This window comes from Mustelus asterias, chromosome 7, assembly GCF_964213995.1.
Source record: "Mustelus asterias chromosome 7, sMusAst1.hap1.1, whole genome shotgun sequence".
NCBI lineage: Eukaryota > Metazoa > Chordata > Chondrichthyes > Carcharhiniformes > Triakidae > Mustelus > Mustelus asterias.
In genome coordinates, this window is record NC_135807.1 from 35,084,285 (window position 1) to 35,105,181 (window position 20,897).

Consider the following 20,897-nt stretch of genomic DNA (forward strand, 5'->3'; position numbering starts at 1 on the left):
CGCCCAGTTTGGGTTTCACCAGGATCATTCAGCTCCTGACCTCATTACAACCTTGGTTCAAACATGGACAAAAGAGCTGAATTCCAGAGGTGAGGTGAGAGTGACAGCCCTTGACATCAAGGCCACATTTTCCGAGTGTGGCATCGAGGAGCCCGAGTGAAAGTGGAATCAATGGGTATCGGGGGAAAATTCTCTGCTGGTTGGAGTCATACTGGTACGTAGAAAGGTGGTTGTGGAGGGTCAGTCATCTCAGCTCCAGGACATCTCTGCAGGAGTCCCTCAGGGTAGTGTCCTAGGCCCAACAATCTTCAGCTGCTTCATCAATGACTTTCCCTCCGTCATGAGGTCAGAGGTGGGGATGTTCACCGATTATTGCACAATGTTCAGCATCATTCGCAACTCCTCCGATACTGAAGCAGCCCATGTTCAAATGCAACAAGATCTGGACAATATCCAGGCTTGGGCTGACAAGTGGCAAGTAACATTTGCGCTATACAAATGCCAGGCAATGACCATCACCAATAAGAGACACTCTAACCACCGCCCCATGACATTCAATGGTGTAACCATCACTGAATCCCCCACTGTCAACATCCTTGGAGTTACCATTGACCAGAAACTCAACTGGACTCACCACATAAACACAGTGGCTGCAAGAGCAGATCAGAGGCTAGGAATACTCTCCACTTGCCTGGATGGGTGCAGCTCCAAAAACACTCAAGAAGCTTGACACCATCCGGCACAAAGCAGCGCACTTGATTGGCACCACATCTAAAATTTTCAATCCCTCCACCACTGACGCTCAGTAGCAGCAGTCTGTACTATCTACAAGATGCACTGCAGCAATTCACCAAAGATCCTTAGACAGCACCTTCTAAACCCAAGACCACTTCCATCTAGAAGGACAAGGGCAGCATATACATGGGAACACCACCACCTGCAAGTTCCCCTCCAAGCCACTCACCACCCTGACTTAGAAATATATCGCCGTTCCTTTGCAGTCAATGGGTCAAAATCCTGAAATTCCTTCCCAAATGGCATTGTGGGTCAACCCACAGAACGCGGACTGCAGCGGTTGAAGAAGGCAGCTCACCATCACCTTCTCGGGGGCAACTAGGGATGGGCAATAAATGCTGGCCAGCCAGTAATGCCGATGTCTCACGAATGAATAAAGAAAAATGTATCACATCTTGGTATGGCTCCTGCTCTTATCAAGTCCACAAGAAGCTACAAAGGGCTGTGAACATAGCCCAGTCCATCATGCAAATCAGTCTTGCATCCATTGACTCCACCAACACTTCCCGCTGCCTCAGAAAAGCAGCCAGCATAACCAAGGACCCCAGACATACTCTCTTCTACCTTCTTCCATCGGGAAAAAGATACAAAAGTCTGAGAACATGTCCCAACCGACTCAAGAACAGCTTCTTCCATGCTGCCATCAGACATCGAATGGACTTACCTTAGATTAAGTAGATCTTTCTTCACACGCTAGCTATGACCATCGCACTATATTCTGCACCTTCTCCTTTCCTTCTCCCCTATGTACACTACGAATGATATGTTTTGTCTGTAGAGGTTCAACAGTCGGAGTCCTGTAATCAGAGCTGCAATTGGAGGCTTCAAAGTTTCTGCACATACTAGTTCTCCGAGACATGTGTGCACTCCTAGGCATTTAAAGAACAAAGAAAATTACAGCAAGGGAACAGGCCCGTCGACCCTCCACGTCTGCACCGACCATGCTGCCCAACTTAACTAAAAACCCCTACCCTTCCGGGGACCATATCCCCCTATTCCCATCCTATTCATGTATTTGGCAAAACGCCCCTTAAAAGTCACTATCGTATCTGCTCCCACTACCTCCCCCGGCAGCAAGTTCCAGGCACTCGCCACCCTCTGTGTAAAAAAACTTGTCTTGTACATCTCCTTTAAACCTTGCCTCCTCACATCTTAAACCTATGTCCCCTAGCAATTGACCCTGGGAAAAAGTTTCTGACTATCCACTCTGTGGATAGAAGTCTGAACTCCTATCACAACTCCTAACTCCTAACTGAACTCCGATCACAAGGGGGGCGGCATGGTAGCACAGTGGTTAGCACTGCTGCTTCACAGCTCCAGGGACCTGGGTTCAATTCCCGGCTTGGGTCACTGTCTGTGTGGAGTTTGCACATTCTCCTCGTGTCTGCGTGGGTTTGCTCCGGTTTCCTCCCACAGTCCAAAGATGTGCGGGTTAGGTTGATTGATTGGCTATGCTAAAATTGCCCTTAGTGTCCTGAGATGTGTAGGTTAGAGGAATTAGTGGGTAAATATGTAGGGATATGGGGGTAGGGCCTGGGTGGGATTGTGGTCGGTGCAGACTCAATGGGCCGAATGGCCTCTTTCTGTGCTGTAGGGATTCTATGATTCTGTCCATGCCCCTCATAATCTTGTAGACTTCTAACAGCTCGCCCCTCCACCTCCGTCATTCCAGTGAGAACAAACCAAGTTTCTCCAACCTCACCTCATAGCTAATGCCCTCCTGACAATTTAACATGGCCAATCAACCTGCGCGCACATCTTTGGACTGTGGGAGGAAACTGGAGCACTCAGAGGAAACCCACGCAGACAAGCGGAGAACATGCAAACTCCATACAGACATTGACCCGAGGCTGGAATTGAATCCAGGCCCATGACGCTGTGAGGCTGCAGTGCTAACCACTGTGCCACCGTGCCACCCCAAGTCCCTTGAGGGGATGCAGAGGAAATTTGTAGAATGATTCTAGGGATGAGCGATTTAAGCTGCAAGGTTAGGTAAGCTGAAGTTGTTCTTTGTTCTCCTTGGAGCGAAGAGATCAATGGAGAGATTTGATAGAAGTGTACAAGTTATGGCAGGCTTTCTAACAGTTTTCATTGTGCATATCCAATAGCTTTCTTCTGTAGGTTTCCCCAATGAAGTTCTCATCTGCAGCACGACCCCTGTGTGATATTGTCCTCCAGCAAGCTATTGACATCCTCACCGCCTGCCCTGGCTGCAGTCCACTCATGGCCTGTTCCCTCAGCATGTTCAGATCCTGTCTCTAATTTATCCTCTTGCACAGTGTCAGTATCTGAGCTGCTGGTGATGGTCCTGTGTCTTCATCATCACTCGCTTTTCGGTGTTCCTCCACTGACCAACCAGTTTTGGACTTTTTGGATATCTGAAAGGAAAAATGGGTAACTTTGTCATCCAGGAATGGGGGAAAGTAAGATGCGCATGCTTACGCTTTCTGTAGCTTGTACATCAGAATGAAATGTGGGATTGAGGGAAGTGGGATATGAGGAGGATTGGGTATGAGAATATTGTATGGTTTCAGCCCCGCCGTTATCTACAGCCATAGTAATGACCATCCCAAGAATGATCAGCATTGTCTGCTCCACGGAGTTAGGACATGTTGATGCGCATTTCCATTCCAGCTACTTCTTGCAGCTTCCAGTCTTGCATCATCTTGCACAACAGAGAGGGAAATGTGCCAGTGAGTGTCATGCACTTGGCTAATGGGGCTAGCATATTTGGACAGTTGGCAGTGAGTGCAGCCTCTGAGATGTGAATGTGAGATCTGCAGCAGTGCTAAGTGTGTGAAGGTGAGGTGAGGTATGAGTCCTGAGCGGTAGAGGTTGATAGCAGGTGAGTGATGGAGGTGTGTTGATTTAAGCAGTGCCTGAGGCTAACCGTGCAGTTGGTAAGATTTAGCACTTGAAGATGCATTCATGTCCCTCATCAATTGACAAAGCCCCCATTTCTAACTTGGATTACTTTTTTCTCTGCAGTTTGATCTGGTTTGTGACGACAACTGGTTAAATCAGCTCTCACGGTCCATTTCCATGTTTGGGCTTTTTGTTGGAGCCCTATTGTTTGGTCCCCTAGCAGACAGGTAAGAACCAATAGTTTAAATACTGCACAAACATTTCCTATTAGTCATTTGTAACCTGATAATGGAGTGCTAGCTTTAAAAAGTTTAGTTTACTGAATTGGCCCGCATTCTACCTCTTATGAGCTGATTTTATGCTTTAGAGCAGGCAACCTTAGTGCAGCTAACTTGGAGTAGACTTTCACCTGATTGTGCTTCATGTATTGAATTTCTTGGTTGGAGCAGAGCATGAATACTGTGAAGCCTGAAAAATCTTCAAATTGGCACAAAATCAGATAGAGGAGCCTTTCTGTGCATATAATCCATCCTACTGGAGTTTTTTGTATGTGCTAAATTAGCTCATGTACTATATAAGGGGAAAATCTCCCCCTTTGTCCCACACCTGTGCTAGAGCATTGCCGCATTGCAATCACACGTAACATTATATATGGGGGTCAGTGGATTAACCTGGGACAGTGCATTGAATTGGGAGGTTGAATTGAATAGAAATGATGAACCTATTGGGAACAATGGATGGATGGAGAGATGGGATTAATTGGGAACAGTGAATAAATGGGGAAGAGTGATCGAATAATAATGGTGGATGGTGGGAAAGTTGGATGAAATTGGAATGTTGGTTGATGGGGAATTTGGATTAAATGAGAATGGTGAATGGGAAAGGAAGTTGGATTGAATGATAATGGTGGATGGTTGGGGAGGTTGGATTAAATGGGAATGATGGGTGGGACAGTTCATTTCATCACAAAAAGAGCACATGGAAACCCATCAACAAGCTTATGTGCCCAATCCAAACTGTTGAGAAATCTATATAAGCAGAGGCCATGTTTATCCAAAATGGAGTGTACATTCTCTATCTAGGACACATTCAATTGCCTACCCAGTGAGCTTAGGCACAAGTTAGCAACAGACAAGGTTTAGTGATCCCACATGTGCCCACGGGCACTACATAGGGTGGCACGGTGGCACAGTGGTTAACACTGCTGCCTCACAGCACCAGGGACCCGGGTTCGATTAAAACCATAGAAAATTACAGCTCAGAAACGGGCCTTTTGGCCCTTCTTGTCTGTGCCGAACCATTTTTTGCCTAGTCCCACTGACCTGCACTTGGACCATATCCCTCCACACCCCTCTCATCCATGAACCCGTCCAAGTTTTTCTTAAATGTTAAAAGCATTTACCACTTTATCCGGCAGCTCATTCCACACTCCCACCACTCTCTGCGTGAAGAAGCCCCCCTAATATTCCCTTTAAACTTTTCTCCTTTCACCCTTAACCCATGCCCTCTGGTTTTTTTTCTCCCCTAGCCTCAGTGGAAAAAGCCTGCTTGCATTCACTCTATCTATACCCATCAAAATCTTATACACCTCTATCAAATCTCCCCTCAATCTTCTACGCTCCAGGGAATAAAGTCCCAACCTATTCAATCTCTCTCTGTAACTCAGCTTCTCAAGTCCCGGCAACATCCTTGTGAACCTTCTCTGCACTCTTTCAACCTTATTTACATCCTTCCTGTAACTAGGTGACCAAAACTGTACACAATACTCCAAATTCGGCCTCACCAATGCCTTATATAACCTTACCATAACACTCCAACTTTTATACTCGATACTCCGATTTATAAAGGCCAATGGACCAAAGGCACTCTTTACGACCCTATCCACCTGTGACGTCACTTTTAGGGAATTCTGTACCTGTATTCCCAGATCCCTCTGTTCAACTGCACTTACCTACCATTTACCCTGTACGTTCTTCTTTGGTTTGTCCTTCCAAAGTGCAATATCTCACATTTGTCTGCGTTAAATTCCATTTGCCATTTTTCAGCCCATTTTTCTAGTTGGTCCAAATCCCTCTGCAAGCTTTGAAAACCTTCCTCACTGTCCACTACACCTCCAATCTTTGTATCATCAGCAAACTTGCTGATCCAATTGACCACATTATCATCCAGATCATTGATATAGATGACAAACAACAATGGACCCAACACCGATCCCTGCGGCACACCACTCGTCACAGGCCTCCACTCAGAGAAGCAATCCTCCACAACCACTCTCTGGCTTCTTACATTGAGCCAGTGTCTAATCCAATTTACTACCTCCCCATGTATACCTAGCGACTGAACCTTCCTAACTAACCTCCCATGAGGGACCTTGTCAAAGGCCTTGCTGAAATCCAGGTAGACAACATCCACCGCCTTCCCTTCATCCACTTTCCTGGTAACCTCCTCGAAAAACTCTAATAGATTGGTCAAACATGACCTACCATGCACAAAGCCATGTTGACTCTCCATGTTGATTCCCGGTTTAGGTCACGGTCTGTGCAGAGTCTGCATGTTCTCCCCCGTGTCTGCATGGGTTTCCTCCGGGTGTTCCAGTTCCTCCCACAGTCTGAAAGGTGTGCTGGTTAGGTGCATTGGCCGTGCTAAATTCTCCCTCAGTGTACCCAAACAGGTGCTGGAGTGTGGCGACTAGTGGATTTTCACAGTAATTTCATTGCAGTGTTAATGTAAGCCTACTTGTGGCACTAATAAATAAACTTAAAACTTACTGGAATTTAACCCACTGAACAGAATACCACATACTGGCACTGCTTAGCTGCCTGCTGTTGGTCCAACTTGTACTATCCCTACCCCATTCGGCAAGGCAAACTGAAACTGTACGGGAAGAACTCCAATCTCCTGCACAAAGTCCCAATAATGAGTCAGGCTGATTGATCAATCATCACTGGTATTCTAAGGTGCTGTGAACTTACCTGTCTCAAATGTAGGATTTCTGAGTCTCCAATCTCCTTTCACCAAGCACATCATGGACAGCCATGGATAATAACACATTAGCTGTTAGATACCCAGCAGACATGCATTTGAACCTTAACTGAGCAGACAGCAGCCTCAGGGAAATATTTCTGCTTGAACACTGAGCATGCAAAGAGATTTTAGGTTAAAGATGACTCAATTTTCGGAAATGGTAGATTGAGTGGAGGTATGGGTTCTCATAGCACGGACCGTATTAGCTGTGCAGAGATGGTTTTTGAATTGGGAACTGTGTCCCACATCAGGGTTACTCAATGCGTTCCCACCTCTATCTGTCCTTGCCAGATGTGAGTGAGGAATTAAATGTCAACTTATCAGCAAATTGGTGATGCTGCCGGGGCCTTACATACTTGCCTCCCCCCACCACTTCTTAGGCCAAAGCCCACCTGGTGATTGGAGGTGGCCTCCCAGTGGCAGACAGAGGTGGAGAGGAGGCGTAACAGTGAGGCAGCGAGGCCTCCTTTAATTACCTCACAGTCCACTTGAAGCCACAGGTGCCAGAGGTTTTGCCTCCATAATGATGCATTGGCAGCTAAGGCCACAGTTTATTTTAAGTTTTTTTCTGAAGTCTTCAGATGGTGCCTTCACCTTGAGGTGCTCTCACTGTGTCCCACCTGCAATAGCAGTGCCCCACTTCTCCCAACTTGGGTTGCTGGTTGTCCAAAACCTCAGGCACTGCTCTCACATTGACTCTCCAGTCTGTGCAGCCCACTCACCATCTTTAACAGAGTGGGGCTCTCAGGGATGGTCTATTAATTGGCCGTCTGCAGGAAGATCACACGGGGTGGGGGGGGGGGGGGCTCAAACACCATCGGGATGGGGGGTTTCAACTTTGTTCCATCTCTCAATCAAAAACTAAGGTGGTAAGATACCACCCATAATGCCATTGGATCAGAATAACGTGAATAAAGAACAAAGAAAAGTACAGCACAGGATCATGCCCTTCAGCCCTCCAAGCCTGTGCCAACCATGATGCCCTAACTAAACTAAAAAATAAACCTTCTGCTCTATTTGGTCCATAACCTTCTTGTGATCAGGTCATTGAAGTTGGCCAATTGGAATATGAGCTCCCTGATTAAATGGGGCACTGCAGGGGCTGGGGTGTATTATTAACCCCAATAATCACCTTTTAATTTGATGTTTTAAGTTTCCTTTCGACTTTGATCTTTGGTTTGGGCTGTTCCCCCTCCTTTTGGTGGCACTTTTAATTTGTCCTTAAGTTAATTTGAGTTAGTTTATTTGGTTGGTGTTGAAAGAAATCCCTGATTAAGGGGCCAATTGATGGGCCAGTCAGGGAGACTTTACTTTGTATATGTTATGAAGATGTAACGAGTGCGGTTGACAGAGGGGAACCGGTGGATGTGGTGTCTTTAGATTTCCAGAAGGCGTTCGATAAGGTGCCTCACAAAAGGTTGCTGCAGAAGATTAGGGTACACGGAGTTGGGGGTAAAGTGTTAGCATGGATTGAGGATTGGCTAACAGGAAGCAGAGAGTTGGAATAAATGGGTGCTTTTCTGGTTGGCAGTTGGTGACTAGTGGCGTGCTGCAGGGATCGATGCTGGGGCCTCAACTGTTTACCATACACATAGACGATCTGGAGGAGGGGACCGAGTGTAGGGTAACAAAGTTTGCGGACGAGACAAAGGTGAGTGGGAAAGCGAATTGCGTGGAGGATGTGGAAAGTCTGCAGAGAGATTTGGATAGGCTAAGTGAGTGGGCGAGGACCTGGCAGATGGAGTATAACGTTGACAAGTGTGAGGTTATCCACTTTGGGAGGAATAATAGTAAAATGGACTATTATTTAAATGGTGAAAAATTACAACATGCTACTGTGCAGAGGGACCTGGGGGTCCTTGTGCATAAATCGCAAAAACTCAGTTTGCAGGTGCAGCAGGTGATCAAGAAGGCAAATGGAATGTTGGCCTTTATCGCGAGAGGGATGGAGTATAAAAGTAGGGAGGTCTTGCTGCAATTGTACAAGATACTGGTGAGGCCGCAACTGGAGTACTGTGTGCAATTTTGGTCCCTTTATTTGCGAAAGGATATATTGGCCTTGGAGGGAGTACAGAGAAGGTTCACCAGGTTGATACCGGAGATGAGGGGGTTAGCTTATGAGGAGAGATTGAGTAGATTGGGCCTGTACTCGTTGGAGTTTAGAAGGCTGAGGGGAGATCTTATAGAGACATATAAGATAATGAAGAGGCTAGACAGGGTAGAGGCAGAGAGATTCTTTCCACTTAGAAAGGAAACAAGAACTAGAGGACACAGCCTCAAAATAAGGGGGAGTCAGTTTAGGACAGAGTTGGGGAGGAACTTCTTCTCTCAGAGGGTAGTGAATCTCTGGAATTCTCTGCCCATTGAAGCAGTGGAGGCTACCTCGTTAAATATGTTTAAGTCACAGGCAGATATATTTCTGATCAATAAGGGAATTAGGGGTTATGGGGAGCAGGTGGGTAAGTGGAACTAAACCACTATCAGATCAGCCATGATCTTATTGAATGGCGGGGCAGGCTCAAGGGGCTAGATGGCCTACTCCTGCTCCTATTTCTTATGTTCTTATATAACCGGGTGTGTCAATTCCTCTGCGCTCCCTAAGGTAGACTGCTGACTGACAGCACTCTGTGTACTGCTGTTGGAATTGTAAATAAAGTTATTCTGGTGAAGGGACTTGTGGCCAAACGGACCATCTAAAATGTCGATTTGCAAAGCACTCTGGGACAATTGGGCAAGACAAACAGGCTGCAACCCGGACGAGTGAATACACAGGATATGGGTCATCTCCAGGATGAAAGGGACTTTATGGTCACACTGGGTTGTTTCATCTCCAGGATGAAAGGGACCTTATGGTCACACTGGGTTGTTTACCAGACATAAGGGCACCGTGACCCCTTATTTAGGAGGGAGGTATGTGACCTATGTGCCTCCAGCACCTACCGACATGGCCGTTGGGGACACACCCAGAGATCAGTATGGCAGCACCTGATTGGACTCTTATTGATCAGGGTGATCAGGTCCGGATCGATTGATTGGCAATGGCCAAAAAGGGCATGAAACCCAACGGGGTATAAAGGGTGCTGCGCAACCAGGAATCTCTCTCTCTCTTTCTTTCTTTCGCTCTCTCTCTCTCTTTCTTTCGCTCTCTCTCTCTCTTTCTTTCGCTCTCTCTCTCTCTTTCTTTCGCTCTCTCTCTCTCTCTCTCTCGCTCTCTCTCTGACCCCACGAATGAGCTACAACAACAGTGACCATCGCCAGCGACGACCAGCAAGAGGAGAGCCACCACACCTGAGAAGGAAGGAAGACCTGAGCCAGAGTGCCAGACCAGACCAAAGGACCAGACTACGCAGAGGACGACCGAGACCAGTGCACCGATAAAGGCCAATATCTGCTTGGGTACTTGCCAGTCATGCAAAGTTAAGTTAAGGTCTTATATTGGACTTAAACGTTAGTATTTTCCTGTAAGATAACTTATCGTTGGTTGAGTGGGTGATTATTGATTGTGTGGGTTTAAATAAATATTGGTTGTACTAATAAGACGTCTACTCGTAGTTATTTGTCCACACTATAAGGGTTAAAACAGACTGTGCAGCAGATAAGAGGCAACATTGGCATCCCTGGGTGGACTCGATAAGAAGTAACTTTGTTGCTCCGATTCGAACCCCACAGAATCTATATTGAATGGTTATTTAAACTCAGAGCCAACAGGTGTAAACTCCTTATTGGACAAATAACTGTTTTCGGGAAATTGTGTATTGTGCATGTATTGTTACTAACAAGGAGGATAGGGTAAACTCTGTAGAGTTGTATTAGACTCCAGAGGGATTAGGACCAGAACATAGCCCAAAGCCGTACCCGCAGTCTGATCGATTCCCTACCCCTTGTCGTTAAATATAGAGACAGAGAAGTGTCCCATATGGGAAAAAAGAATCAGGGAATATATTAAGAAGAAAGGGCAGAATCTGCCCTATGGGCAGAATCTTGTGCCAATACTGAGACGGGACTGGGATCCCTAGGACAGAAGTATTGGGATGATCCTTAGTTAATCTAGAAGTGAGATTTTGAAGTAAGGTTAGTCAAGGGGAAGGGTGAACTCTATTGTCGACCATGAGGCAAAGCTCAAACCTAACTCTGGAGTAGAGAGGGGGGTGTTCATCATACCCTTGATACCAACTGACTTAGAGGGACTGATTAGTAAATTAGCAGGCACTGTACCCTTTCAGTCACTTCTTGTTCTGCTGGGACTGCGCCTAGGAAAATGGGTAGAATACTACAATGAGTTTTTGGATCTGGGATCCGTGAGTCAGAGATGTTTTAATGAGAGAAACAGAGATAAAGGAAAATGTTTGTTGAAATTGAGTAAAGTTATTGTGATTATTAGTTTAGAAGAGTTACAGAGTGAGAAGTCAGAGAAAATGAAGTTAAAAGTTAAAATTATGAGAGTTAGTTGAGAAGTTAAGAGAAGAAAATAAATAATTTTGTGGAAAAGTAGATAAGCAGGAACAAATGAGGTAAATATATTGTCTATGAGTCAGTTTAAAGTATATCAAGTTAGTGAAAAGAATCAAAGTTCTGATTACTCCAAGTTCCAGCAGGAGATTAATCAATTCAAATCTCAGTTGCCAATGCAGATAGGGATGTTGTCTGTATTTGGGACAGATGAGTCTGAGGGAGATGGTGTTTATGGATTGGGTTGTGGATTGTATCTGAAAAAGAATGCCCATTTTGCACGTGGCATTGACTGGAGACCCCCACCTCCTTTTCCGGAGGCCCCTAATTCATCAGTAAGTTTAGAATTTGCCCCTGGTCTGGTAAATCCTGTGACTTTTAGTTGCAAGGAGGGCACAGAATTAACAGGAGATATTGATTGAGAAGGATGCCCATGAATCCCATTAAACAGACCATGTGGGGTAAGGAGCTTACACCCTCACAGACATCACAAAGAACCCCAAGTGGTCCTTTGTTTTTTTTTAAAAGGAGGGAGTGTGCGGTGTGTGTGACAGAATTTTGAGAGAAAGAAACCATGTTCTCTCAACTTACTAGGGAAATATTATAAATTAATTGGCAAGATGAAAAATTGATTAGAGAAAATCTAAGGTTGAGCTCATAATTTGAGTAGTTTTTGTATCTCAGTGTGTTTGTGTGGTCTGGTTGATTGTCAAATGTAGGTGGTTGTTATTGCATTAGATTGAGAGCAGGAGTTGTCAAAGCCTTGGCTTTGTTCTTGTGGAGTATTTATTGCAGGCAATAAATGCAATGCTTTACACTTTGGTTTAACTTCAAAGGGGCTGAGGAAGTGTTAAAACTGTTAAAATTTAAGTATAAGATTTCTTGAATTTACTTCTGTTTTGAGTTTAATTACAGTTTGGAAGAAAGAAGAATGAAGGCGACTGTCTTAATCAATTTTCTGTATTTTCTTTAAATCCCAGTTTAAAATGTTAAGTTTGAATGAAAGAGGAAGTGCTGTGGAATGAATATTGGAAGCTTCCATGTGTGTCCGTCTGTGTGTGTTTAATAAAGTGGTTGCGTGGATGTTTTGTTGTGGGGTGACTGCTGCCTTCATGAACTTATTACACTTCTATTCTCTCCCTATTCGTGTACTCATCCAGATGCCTCTTAAAGTGCCTCTGAAGTTACAACAAAGGCACTGAACACCAAATACCTGCTCTCAGGATACACTGAACATAAAACATGTAAAGGTTAAAAACATCAAAGGGTGAACAATAAACAGAACTTTCTGGAAGGCATTGTCTCAAAGAGCAGTGGAAGCAGATTTTGATGTCCTCTAACAGCGAGATGTCAATTTCACCTGGGAGGGGGGTGCGGCTCCCCTCTCCACAGCTTTACACTGTTTTGATTTGAAGTCTCTAAGCCTTCCTAGAAAGCTGAAACCTTTGAAGCCCCCTCCACTGCATTGAAAACCATTGATCTCAAAGTGCAGTGCTTTTAAAGAGGCTTCTATTGACAGCTTAATGGATTTCTACTCAGCCTCCAGTCAGCTGTGTTTATTTTCATTTCCCTTCACGCTTAAATCTCAAGTACCTCCATTGTCCCTAACTGCAATGTTTACACAGGAGTTTGGTAATGGCCAGTTTGCACATTTACTAACATGTCCCTTTCTATTTTGCAGGTTTGGTCGAAGACCAATTGTTTTGCTCTCGCTGTTTCTTCAGCTAGTCAGTGGTGTGGGAGCAGCATTTGTGCCAAACTTCAAATCATTCATTGCTCTGCAGTTTGTTTTTGGTGCATCGGTGTCTGGCATGTTGATTAACACCTTTGTTTTAGGTATGATTAAAGCACCTCATATAGACAATACCCTCAAGTGACCTCTTTAGCCTACTGCAGCTTACAGTGTTTATGCTGCATAAGAGCCAAAGATACAAAAGTAATGTGTGCCCAGAGCCAATGCAATTAGGTATTTCATTATCGCGGGCTGCACTTCTATAACTCTGTCAGCCAAGAATTAAATGTGACTGTATGTTACTGGTGATTTGCTAGTTACACATTCCAGGGATAGAATTGTTTCAGATAATTGACTGCGTCTTGCCTGTTAGATCGGAATACTGTGAAGTTACAACAAGGTCACTGGGCACCAAAATGCCCAGGAAAGCGTGAGCACAAAACTTGTGAAGATCAAAAACATCAAAGGGTGGACACTGAACAGCATGATCTAAAATGCATTGTCTGAAAGGACAAGGAGTTCAGAAAATGGAACTGAAAACTTGTCGGGTTCAAGCAGATAATGTCATCACCCTAACAGAAATGCTTCCATTTGCAGCAGACTTGTTGAAAAAAGCAAAATGCCAAGAGGAAGATAGTTAATTATTGGAGCACAACTGAGGAAGCGGTAGTTTCATAGAATAGAATCCCTACAGTGCGGAAGGAGGCCATTTGGCCTATCAAGACTACACCGACCACAATCTCACCTAGGCCCTATCCCCGAACCCCTCATATTTACCTTGCTAATCCCCCTGACACTAGGGTCAATTTAGCATGGCCATGCAACCTAACCCACACATCTTTGGACTGTGGGAGGAAACCCATACAGACACCAGGAGAGTGTGCAAACTCCACACAGATGGTGATCCGAGGCCGGAATTGAACCCAGGTCTCTGGCGCTGTGAGGCAGCAGTGCTAGCCACTGTGCCACCATGCCTACACAATTCCGGTTTGTTTGTAGAAGCAAAGCAATGATCTGGATCATACTGATCGGGTGGATGAGCCGATGTTGCTGTGGTGATGGCGGGGGCGGGGGGGGGGGGGTTTATGCAGCTAAAGCAGGCAGTGGGACTTCCTGCATGATTTTACCAGGAGGGCCAATTAAAGATTGGCAGTTGGGGGAGCTAGCAAACTAGCTATGGCGGGAAAGTCTTGGTGCTGGCTGCTCGCACAGAGGTGTCATTTTTAAAGGTACACAAAGGTCTATAATCAGTGATGCGTGAATGCTGCACTGAGACAGCTGAATGGCCATCTTACCATACTATCACTGCAGCGCGATGCTGCACATTTACAGTGTCTCAGAGTGAGTAGCACAGATGGGCCATGAGACAGGAGTGACACTGTATATGTCTGCACTTGCAGAATAAGCATGCTCAGAATGCCAGGAAGCATCAACGAACCTGAGGTGGACTGCCTCCCATCGCCATGGTGATACCTATGGAGGAGGAGGCCATGGATATTGGATGGGTCACAACAGGCAGCTGAGGGCAAGATGTGGAAGCAATGGAGAGTGAGCAAAGTGATGGTTGCATCCATAAGTTCTCAGACCATGTGTAACCTGTGTGGGCCTTTAACACCACTGGCAGCTTCTGATCAAAGGGACGCACCTTGGGCTTGGTTGAAGGAGCGTCTTTTTCACTTAAAACCAGGTCTCGGCACTAGGTACAGCAGCAGAAGGAAAACAGACCAGGTCTTCAGCTACACTGGAAGGTCAGAGGATGCAGCACCATTTCAAGACACTGCATCATTTTATTCTAGCGCATCCTCCACCAGTGCAGATGCACTCACATTGATAAGCTTCACTGAGCATTGTGAAATGTGTGGAACAATCTGGCGTATGGCATGCTGGCCCTCATCAGTCGGGGCATTGAGTATAGAAATTGGAAAATCATGTTGCAGCTGCATAAAACTTTGGTCATGCTCCATTTGGAGTATTGTGTACAATTCTGGTCACCACACGACCGGAAGGATGTTGATGCATTGGAAAGGGTGCAGAAGAGATTTACCAGGATGTTGCCTGGTTTGGAGGATATGGACTATGAAGAAACTTGGATTGTTTTCAGTGGAGCGTCGGAGGGTGAGGGGGGAACCTGATAGAGGTTAGAAGGTTGTGACAGGCTTGGATAGAGTGGGTAGTCAAAGTCTTTTTCCCAGGGTCGAAGGGTCAATTACTCGGGGACATAGTTTGAGAGTGAGAAGGGGGAAGTTTAAAAGAGATGTAAGGGGCAAGTGTTTCACACACAGGGTGGTGAATGCCTGAAACGTACTGCTGGAGGAGGTGATGGAAGCAGATTCTATAACAACGTTCAAGAGGCATCTGGATTAATACATGAATAGGCAGGGAATAGAAGGATATGGACCACATAGAGGCAAGAAAATATTAGATTAGAATGGCATCTGTGTCGGCACAGACTTGGTGGGCCAAAGGGCCTGTTCCTGTGCTGTACTATTCTTTGTCCTTTGAGTACTACACAGGTTCTATGAGGCAATAATGGGGGCTGTGATAACTTGGTCACTTATCCTCAGCAGAGTGAGAGGATGCTCAACTCAGATGTCATTAGCAAAGCAGCAGATACTTCAGGAGCATCTGCCGAAGTTTCCTGAGGCTTTCTCACTGCACAAGGAGGAGTCCAACCATGTCACAAATGGAACCATTCCTCTGACATGTGAGTGCATGGTGTCCTCCACTGAGAGAGGTGAGATACACAGTGCATTGCATGGAGTGGATGCAGGGGCACACACACAACTCCATTAGCATGCCCTTATCCAAGAGGCTGGGGAATGGTGGGAGGGCATGTTAGCATATCTCCCATTGCCAGGAGCTGAACCACTCCAGTGAACCTCAAGAGTGCATGCGGGGCTTGAGGCGGCACGGTGGCATAGTAGTAAGCACTTCTGCCTCACAGCGCCAGGAACCCAGGTTCGATTCCCGGCTTGGGTCACTGTCTGTGTGGAGTTTGCACATTCTCTCCGTGTCTGCGTGAGTTTCCTCTGGATGCTTCAGTTTCCTCCCACAGTCCAAAGATGTGCGGGTTAGGTTGATTGGCCATGTTAAATTGCCCCTTAGTGTCAGGAGGACTTGCTAGGATAAATGTATGGGGTTATGGGCCTGGGTGGGATTGTGGTCAGTGCAGACTTGATGGGCTGAACGGCCTCCTTCTGCACTGTAGGAGTCTATGAAAAGACAAAGGAAGGACACTGAAGATAAGGGAGGCCCATCCGAAGATGCTTCAAAAGCTGAAGGCAGATTCTCATGCCAGTACAGGCATGAAGCTATTACAAACTTAAAAACTGTATTCTTTTGAAACTGGACACTAACCACAATCCCACCCAGGCTCTATCCCCATAACCCCATGCATTTACCCTAGCTAGTCCCCCTGACACTATGGGGCAATTTAGAATAGCCAATGTTATTCCTTTGCTTAAGAAGACTAGCAAGAATAATCCAGGTAATTACAGGCCGGTGAGTCTTACACCAGTGGTAGGGAAATTACTGGAGAGGATTCTTTGAGACAAGATTTATTCCCACTTGGAAATAAGTGGACGTATTAGTGAGAGGAAACATGGTTTTGTGAAGGGGAGGTTGTGTCTCACTAACTTAGAATATAGGACATAGAAAAAATACAGCACAAACAGGCCCTTCGGCCCACAAGTTGCGCTGGTCATGCCCCTACCTACCTAGGCTTATATATAGGCTTACCTATAACTCTCAATCCTATTAAGTCCCATGTACTCATCCAGAAGTCTCTTAAAAGACCATATCGAGTTTGCCTCCACCACCACTGACGGCAGCCGATTCCACTCACCCACCACCCTCTGAGTGAAAAACTTACCCCTGACATCTCCTCTGTACCTACTCCCCAGCACCTTAAACCTATGTCCTCTCGTAGCAGCCATTTCAGCCCTGGGAAAAAGCCTCCGAGAATCCACCCGATCTATACCTCTCAACATCTTGTACACCTCTATCAGATCACCTCTCATCCTTCGTCTCTCCAAAGAGAAAAGACCGAGCTCCCTCAGCCTATCCTCATAAGGCATGCCAACCAATCCAGGCAACATCCTTGTAAATCTTCTCTGCACCCTTTCAATCATTTCCACATCCCTCCTGTAATGAGGCGACCAGACCTGAGCATAGTACTCCAAGTGGGGTCTGACGAGGGTCTTATAAAGCTGCATCATTATCTCCCGACTCCTAAACTCAATCCCTCGATTGATGAAGGCCAGCACACCATATGCCTTCTTAACCACCTCCTCTACCTGCGAGGCCGATTTAAGAGTTCTATGGATCCGGACCCCAAGGTCCTTCTGATCCTCTACACTGCTAAGAGCCTTACCCTTGATATTATACTCCTTCATCCCATTTGACCTGCCAAAATGGACCACTACACATTTATCCGGGTTGAAGTCCATCTGCCACTTCTCCGCCCAGTCTTGCATCCTATCTATGTCACGCTGCAGGTTCTGACATCCCTCCAACCTATCCACAACACCACCAACCTTCGTGTCATCGGCAAACTTACCAACCCATCCCTCCACTTCCTCATCCAGGTCATTTATGAAAATTTATGCAAGGGTCCCAGAACAGATCCCTGGGGCACTCCATTGGTGACCGACCTCCATTCAGAAAAAGACCAGTCTACAACCACTCTCTGCCTTCTTCAGGCAAGCCAGTTCTGAATCCACAAGGCAACAGCCCCTTGGATCCCATGCCCTCTCACTTTCTCGAGAAGTCTTGCATGGGGGAAGGCCTTGCTAAAGTCCATGTAAACCACATGTACCGCTTTTCCTTCGTCAATGTGTTTAGTCACATTTTCAAAGAACTCCACCAGGCTCGTAAGGCACGATTTGCCTTTGACAAAGCCGTGCTGACCACTTTTGAACATACTAAACTTCTCTAAATGTTCATAAATCCTGTCCCTCAGGATCTTCTCCATCAACTTACCAACCACTGAGGTTAGACTCACCAGTCAGTAATTTCCTGGGCTATCCCTATTCCCCTTCTTGAAAATAGGAACCACATCCGCAATCCTCCAATCCTCCGGAACCTCTCCCATCTCCATTGATGATGCAAAGATCATCGCCAGAGGCTCTGCAATCTCTTCCCTCGCCTCCCACAGAAACCTGGGGTACATCCCATCCGGTCCCGGCGACTTATCTATCTTGATGCTATTCAAAATTTCCAACACATCCTCTTTCGAGGATCAAGTTTTTCGAGGAAGTGACAAAGATGATTGATGAAGGTAGGGCAGTGGATGTTGTCTACATGGACTTCAGTAAGGCCTTTGACAAGGTCCCTCATGGCAGACTGGTCCAAAAGGTGAAGTCGCATGGGATCAGAGGTGAGCTGGAACGGTGGATACAAAACTGTCTCGGTCAAAGAAGACAGAGGGTCGCCGTGGAAGGCTGCATTTCTGAATGAAGGGCTGTGACAAGTGGCGTTCCTCAGGGATCAGTGTTGGGACCTTTGCTGTTTGTAATATATATAAATGATTTGGAGGAAAATGTAACTGGATTGATTAGTAAGTTTGTGAATGACACAAAGGTTGGTGGATTTGCAGATAGCGATGAGGACCATCAGAGGATACAGCAGGATATAGATCAGTTGGAGACTTGGGCGGAGAGGTGGCAGATGAAGTTTAATCCGACAAATGTGAGGTAACGCATTTTGGAAGGTCTAATACAAATAGGAAATATACAGTAAATGGCAGAACCCTTAAGAGTATTGATAGGCAGACGGATCTGGGTGTACAGGTACACAGGTCACTGAAAGTGGCAATGCAGGCGGAGAAGATAGTCAAGAAGGCATACGGCATGCTTGCCTTCATCGGCTGGGGCATTGAGTTTAAAAATTGGCAAATCATGTTGCAGCTTTATAGAACCTTAGCACTTGGAATATTGTGTTCAATTCTGGTCGCCACACTACCAGAAGGATGTGGAGGCTTTGGAGAGGGTACAGAAAAGATTTACCAGGATGTTGCCTGGTATGGAGGGCATCAGCTATCAGGAGATGTTGGAAAAACTTGGTTTGTTCTCACTGGAACGACGGAGGTTGAGGGGAGACCTGATAGAAGTCTACAAGATTATGAGAGGCATGGACAGAGTGGATAGTCAGAAGCTTTTTCCCAGGGTGGAAGAGTCAATTACTAGGGGGCATAGGTTTAAGGTGCGAGGGGCAAGGTTTAAATGTACGAGGCAGATTTTTTACACAGAGGGTGTTGGGTGCCTGGAACTCGTTGCCGGGGGAGGTAGTGGAAGCGGATACGATAGTGAGTTTTAAGCGGCGCCTGGACAAATACATGAATAGGATGGGAATAGAGGGATAGAGTCCCCGGAAGGGTAGGGGGTTTTAGTTAAGTCGGGCAGCATGGTCGGTGCAGGCTTGGAGTGCCGAAGGGTCTGTTCCTGTTCTGTAATTTTCTTTGTTCTTTGAATTGTTAAGATGACTGCCAAGGAGTCAGACAGGCTATGCAATTTCAACATAAAAGTATCAAGTTTACAGAAAGTTGTGAATTGAATTATAATTGGTGGGGCTCTCCAAGAGTGAATACCCCTGAACGGTGTTCCTTTTTATCATTTCACACTTTGCATTGTCCAAGCTCACTCCAAAATACAAAATCAATTGACCCCAACTCTATGGCCCAGATCATCCAATCAGTATCAGAAACCCTATATCCAACCCCGATTAGACAAAATCAATCCACTTCCCCTCCTCCAATTTTCCTGAAGGAGGATTCCTCCATTTTGGTAGGACTAATTTAAATGTGGATTACAGGGTCAAAGGTAGGGTTCTGAAGACTGTGGAGGAACAGAGAGATCTTGGGATCCATATCCACACATCTCTAAAGGTTGCCACTCAAGTGGATAGAGCTGTGAAGAAGGCCTATAGTGTGTTAGCTTTTATTAACAGGGGGTTGGAGTTTAAGAGCCGTGGGGTTATGCTGCAACTGTACAGGACCTTGGTGAGACCACATTTGGAATATTGTGTGCAGTTCTGGTCACCTCACTATAAGAAGGATGTGGAAGCGCTGGAAAGAGTGCAGAGGAGATTTACCAGGATGCTGCCTGGTTTGGAGGGTAGGTCTTATGAGGAAAGGTTGAGGGAGCTAGGGCTGTTCTCTCTGGAGCGGAGGAGGCTGAGGGGAGACTTAATAGAGGTTTATAAAATGATGAAGGGGATAGATCGAGTGAACGTTCAAAGACTATTTCCTCGGGTGGATGGAGCTATTACAAGGGGGCATAACTATAGGGTTCGTGGTGGGAAATACAGGAAGGATATCAGAGGTAGGTTCTTTACGCAGAGAGTGGTTGGGGTGTGGAATGGACTGCCTGCAGTGATAGTGGAGACAGACACTTTAGGAACATTTAAGCGGTTATTGGATAGGCACATGGAGCACACCAGGATGATAGGGAGTGGGATAGCTTGATCTTGGTTTCAGATATAGCTCGGCACAACATCGTGGGCCGAAGGGCCTGTTCTGTGCTGTTCTATGTTCTATGTTCTAATCCCAGAACTGACTCAGTGCAGCAAAGCTCAGACTGAGCAACAGAGAGAATCAAGGCAGAAACCACTCACCTTTTCCATATTCTGCTACATAGAGTTTAAATATTCCAAAGCTTCTTTGAAAGGATACAGAGAAAAGGTAAGTGAGGAGATAGGGTGGGTACGGTGAGGGGTAAAGTGGGGGGCTTCAGTTAGTGTGTGTGGGGGGGCTCAGTTACAGTGTGTGGGGGGTGGGGGCTTCTGTTACAGTGGCTATCCTGGCGTATTCTTTATTGGGCAACATTACCATGGTAGCAGCCAATGCAGAGACTGACCAAAAGGATCACAATTGATGTAACATCTGCTGCCATCCTCCCTAATTCCCACCAGTTATACGGCATTGTTGCCATCTTGGCTCGATTGTTAGCCAAGTCCTCCAGTTTCCAAGCCTTTCCCGTTAGGTTTATGTGCACCCTTCCCCTCATGATTGCTGGACCACTTTGCTCCATGAATC

The 20,897-nt window shown here is 46.0% G+C and overlaps 1 protein-coding gene across 2 annotated transcripts in view; it reads left to right on the plus strand.

The window, feature by feature from the left end:
* Window positions 1–20,897, plus strand: part of slc22a13b (solute carrier family 22 member 13b) — a 58,765-nt gene that overhangs the window by 7,843 nt on the left and 30,025 nt on the right. For both annotated transcript variants that reach the window (XM_078215852.1, XM_078215853.1), the window contains exons 2-3: window positions 3,784–3,887; window positions 12,815–12,969. In XM_078215852.1, the coding sequence (XP_078071978.1) occupies window positions 3,784–3,887; window positions 12,815–12,969 (259 nt within the window). The remainder of the gene's footprint in view (window positions 1–3,783; window positions 3,888–12,814; window positions 12,970–20,897) is intronic.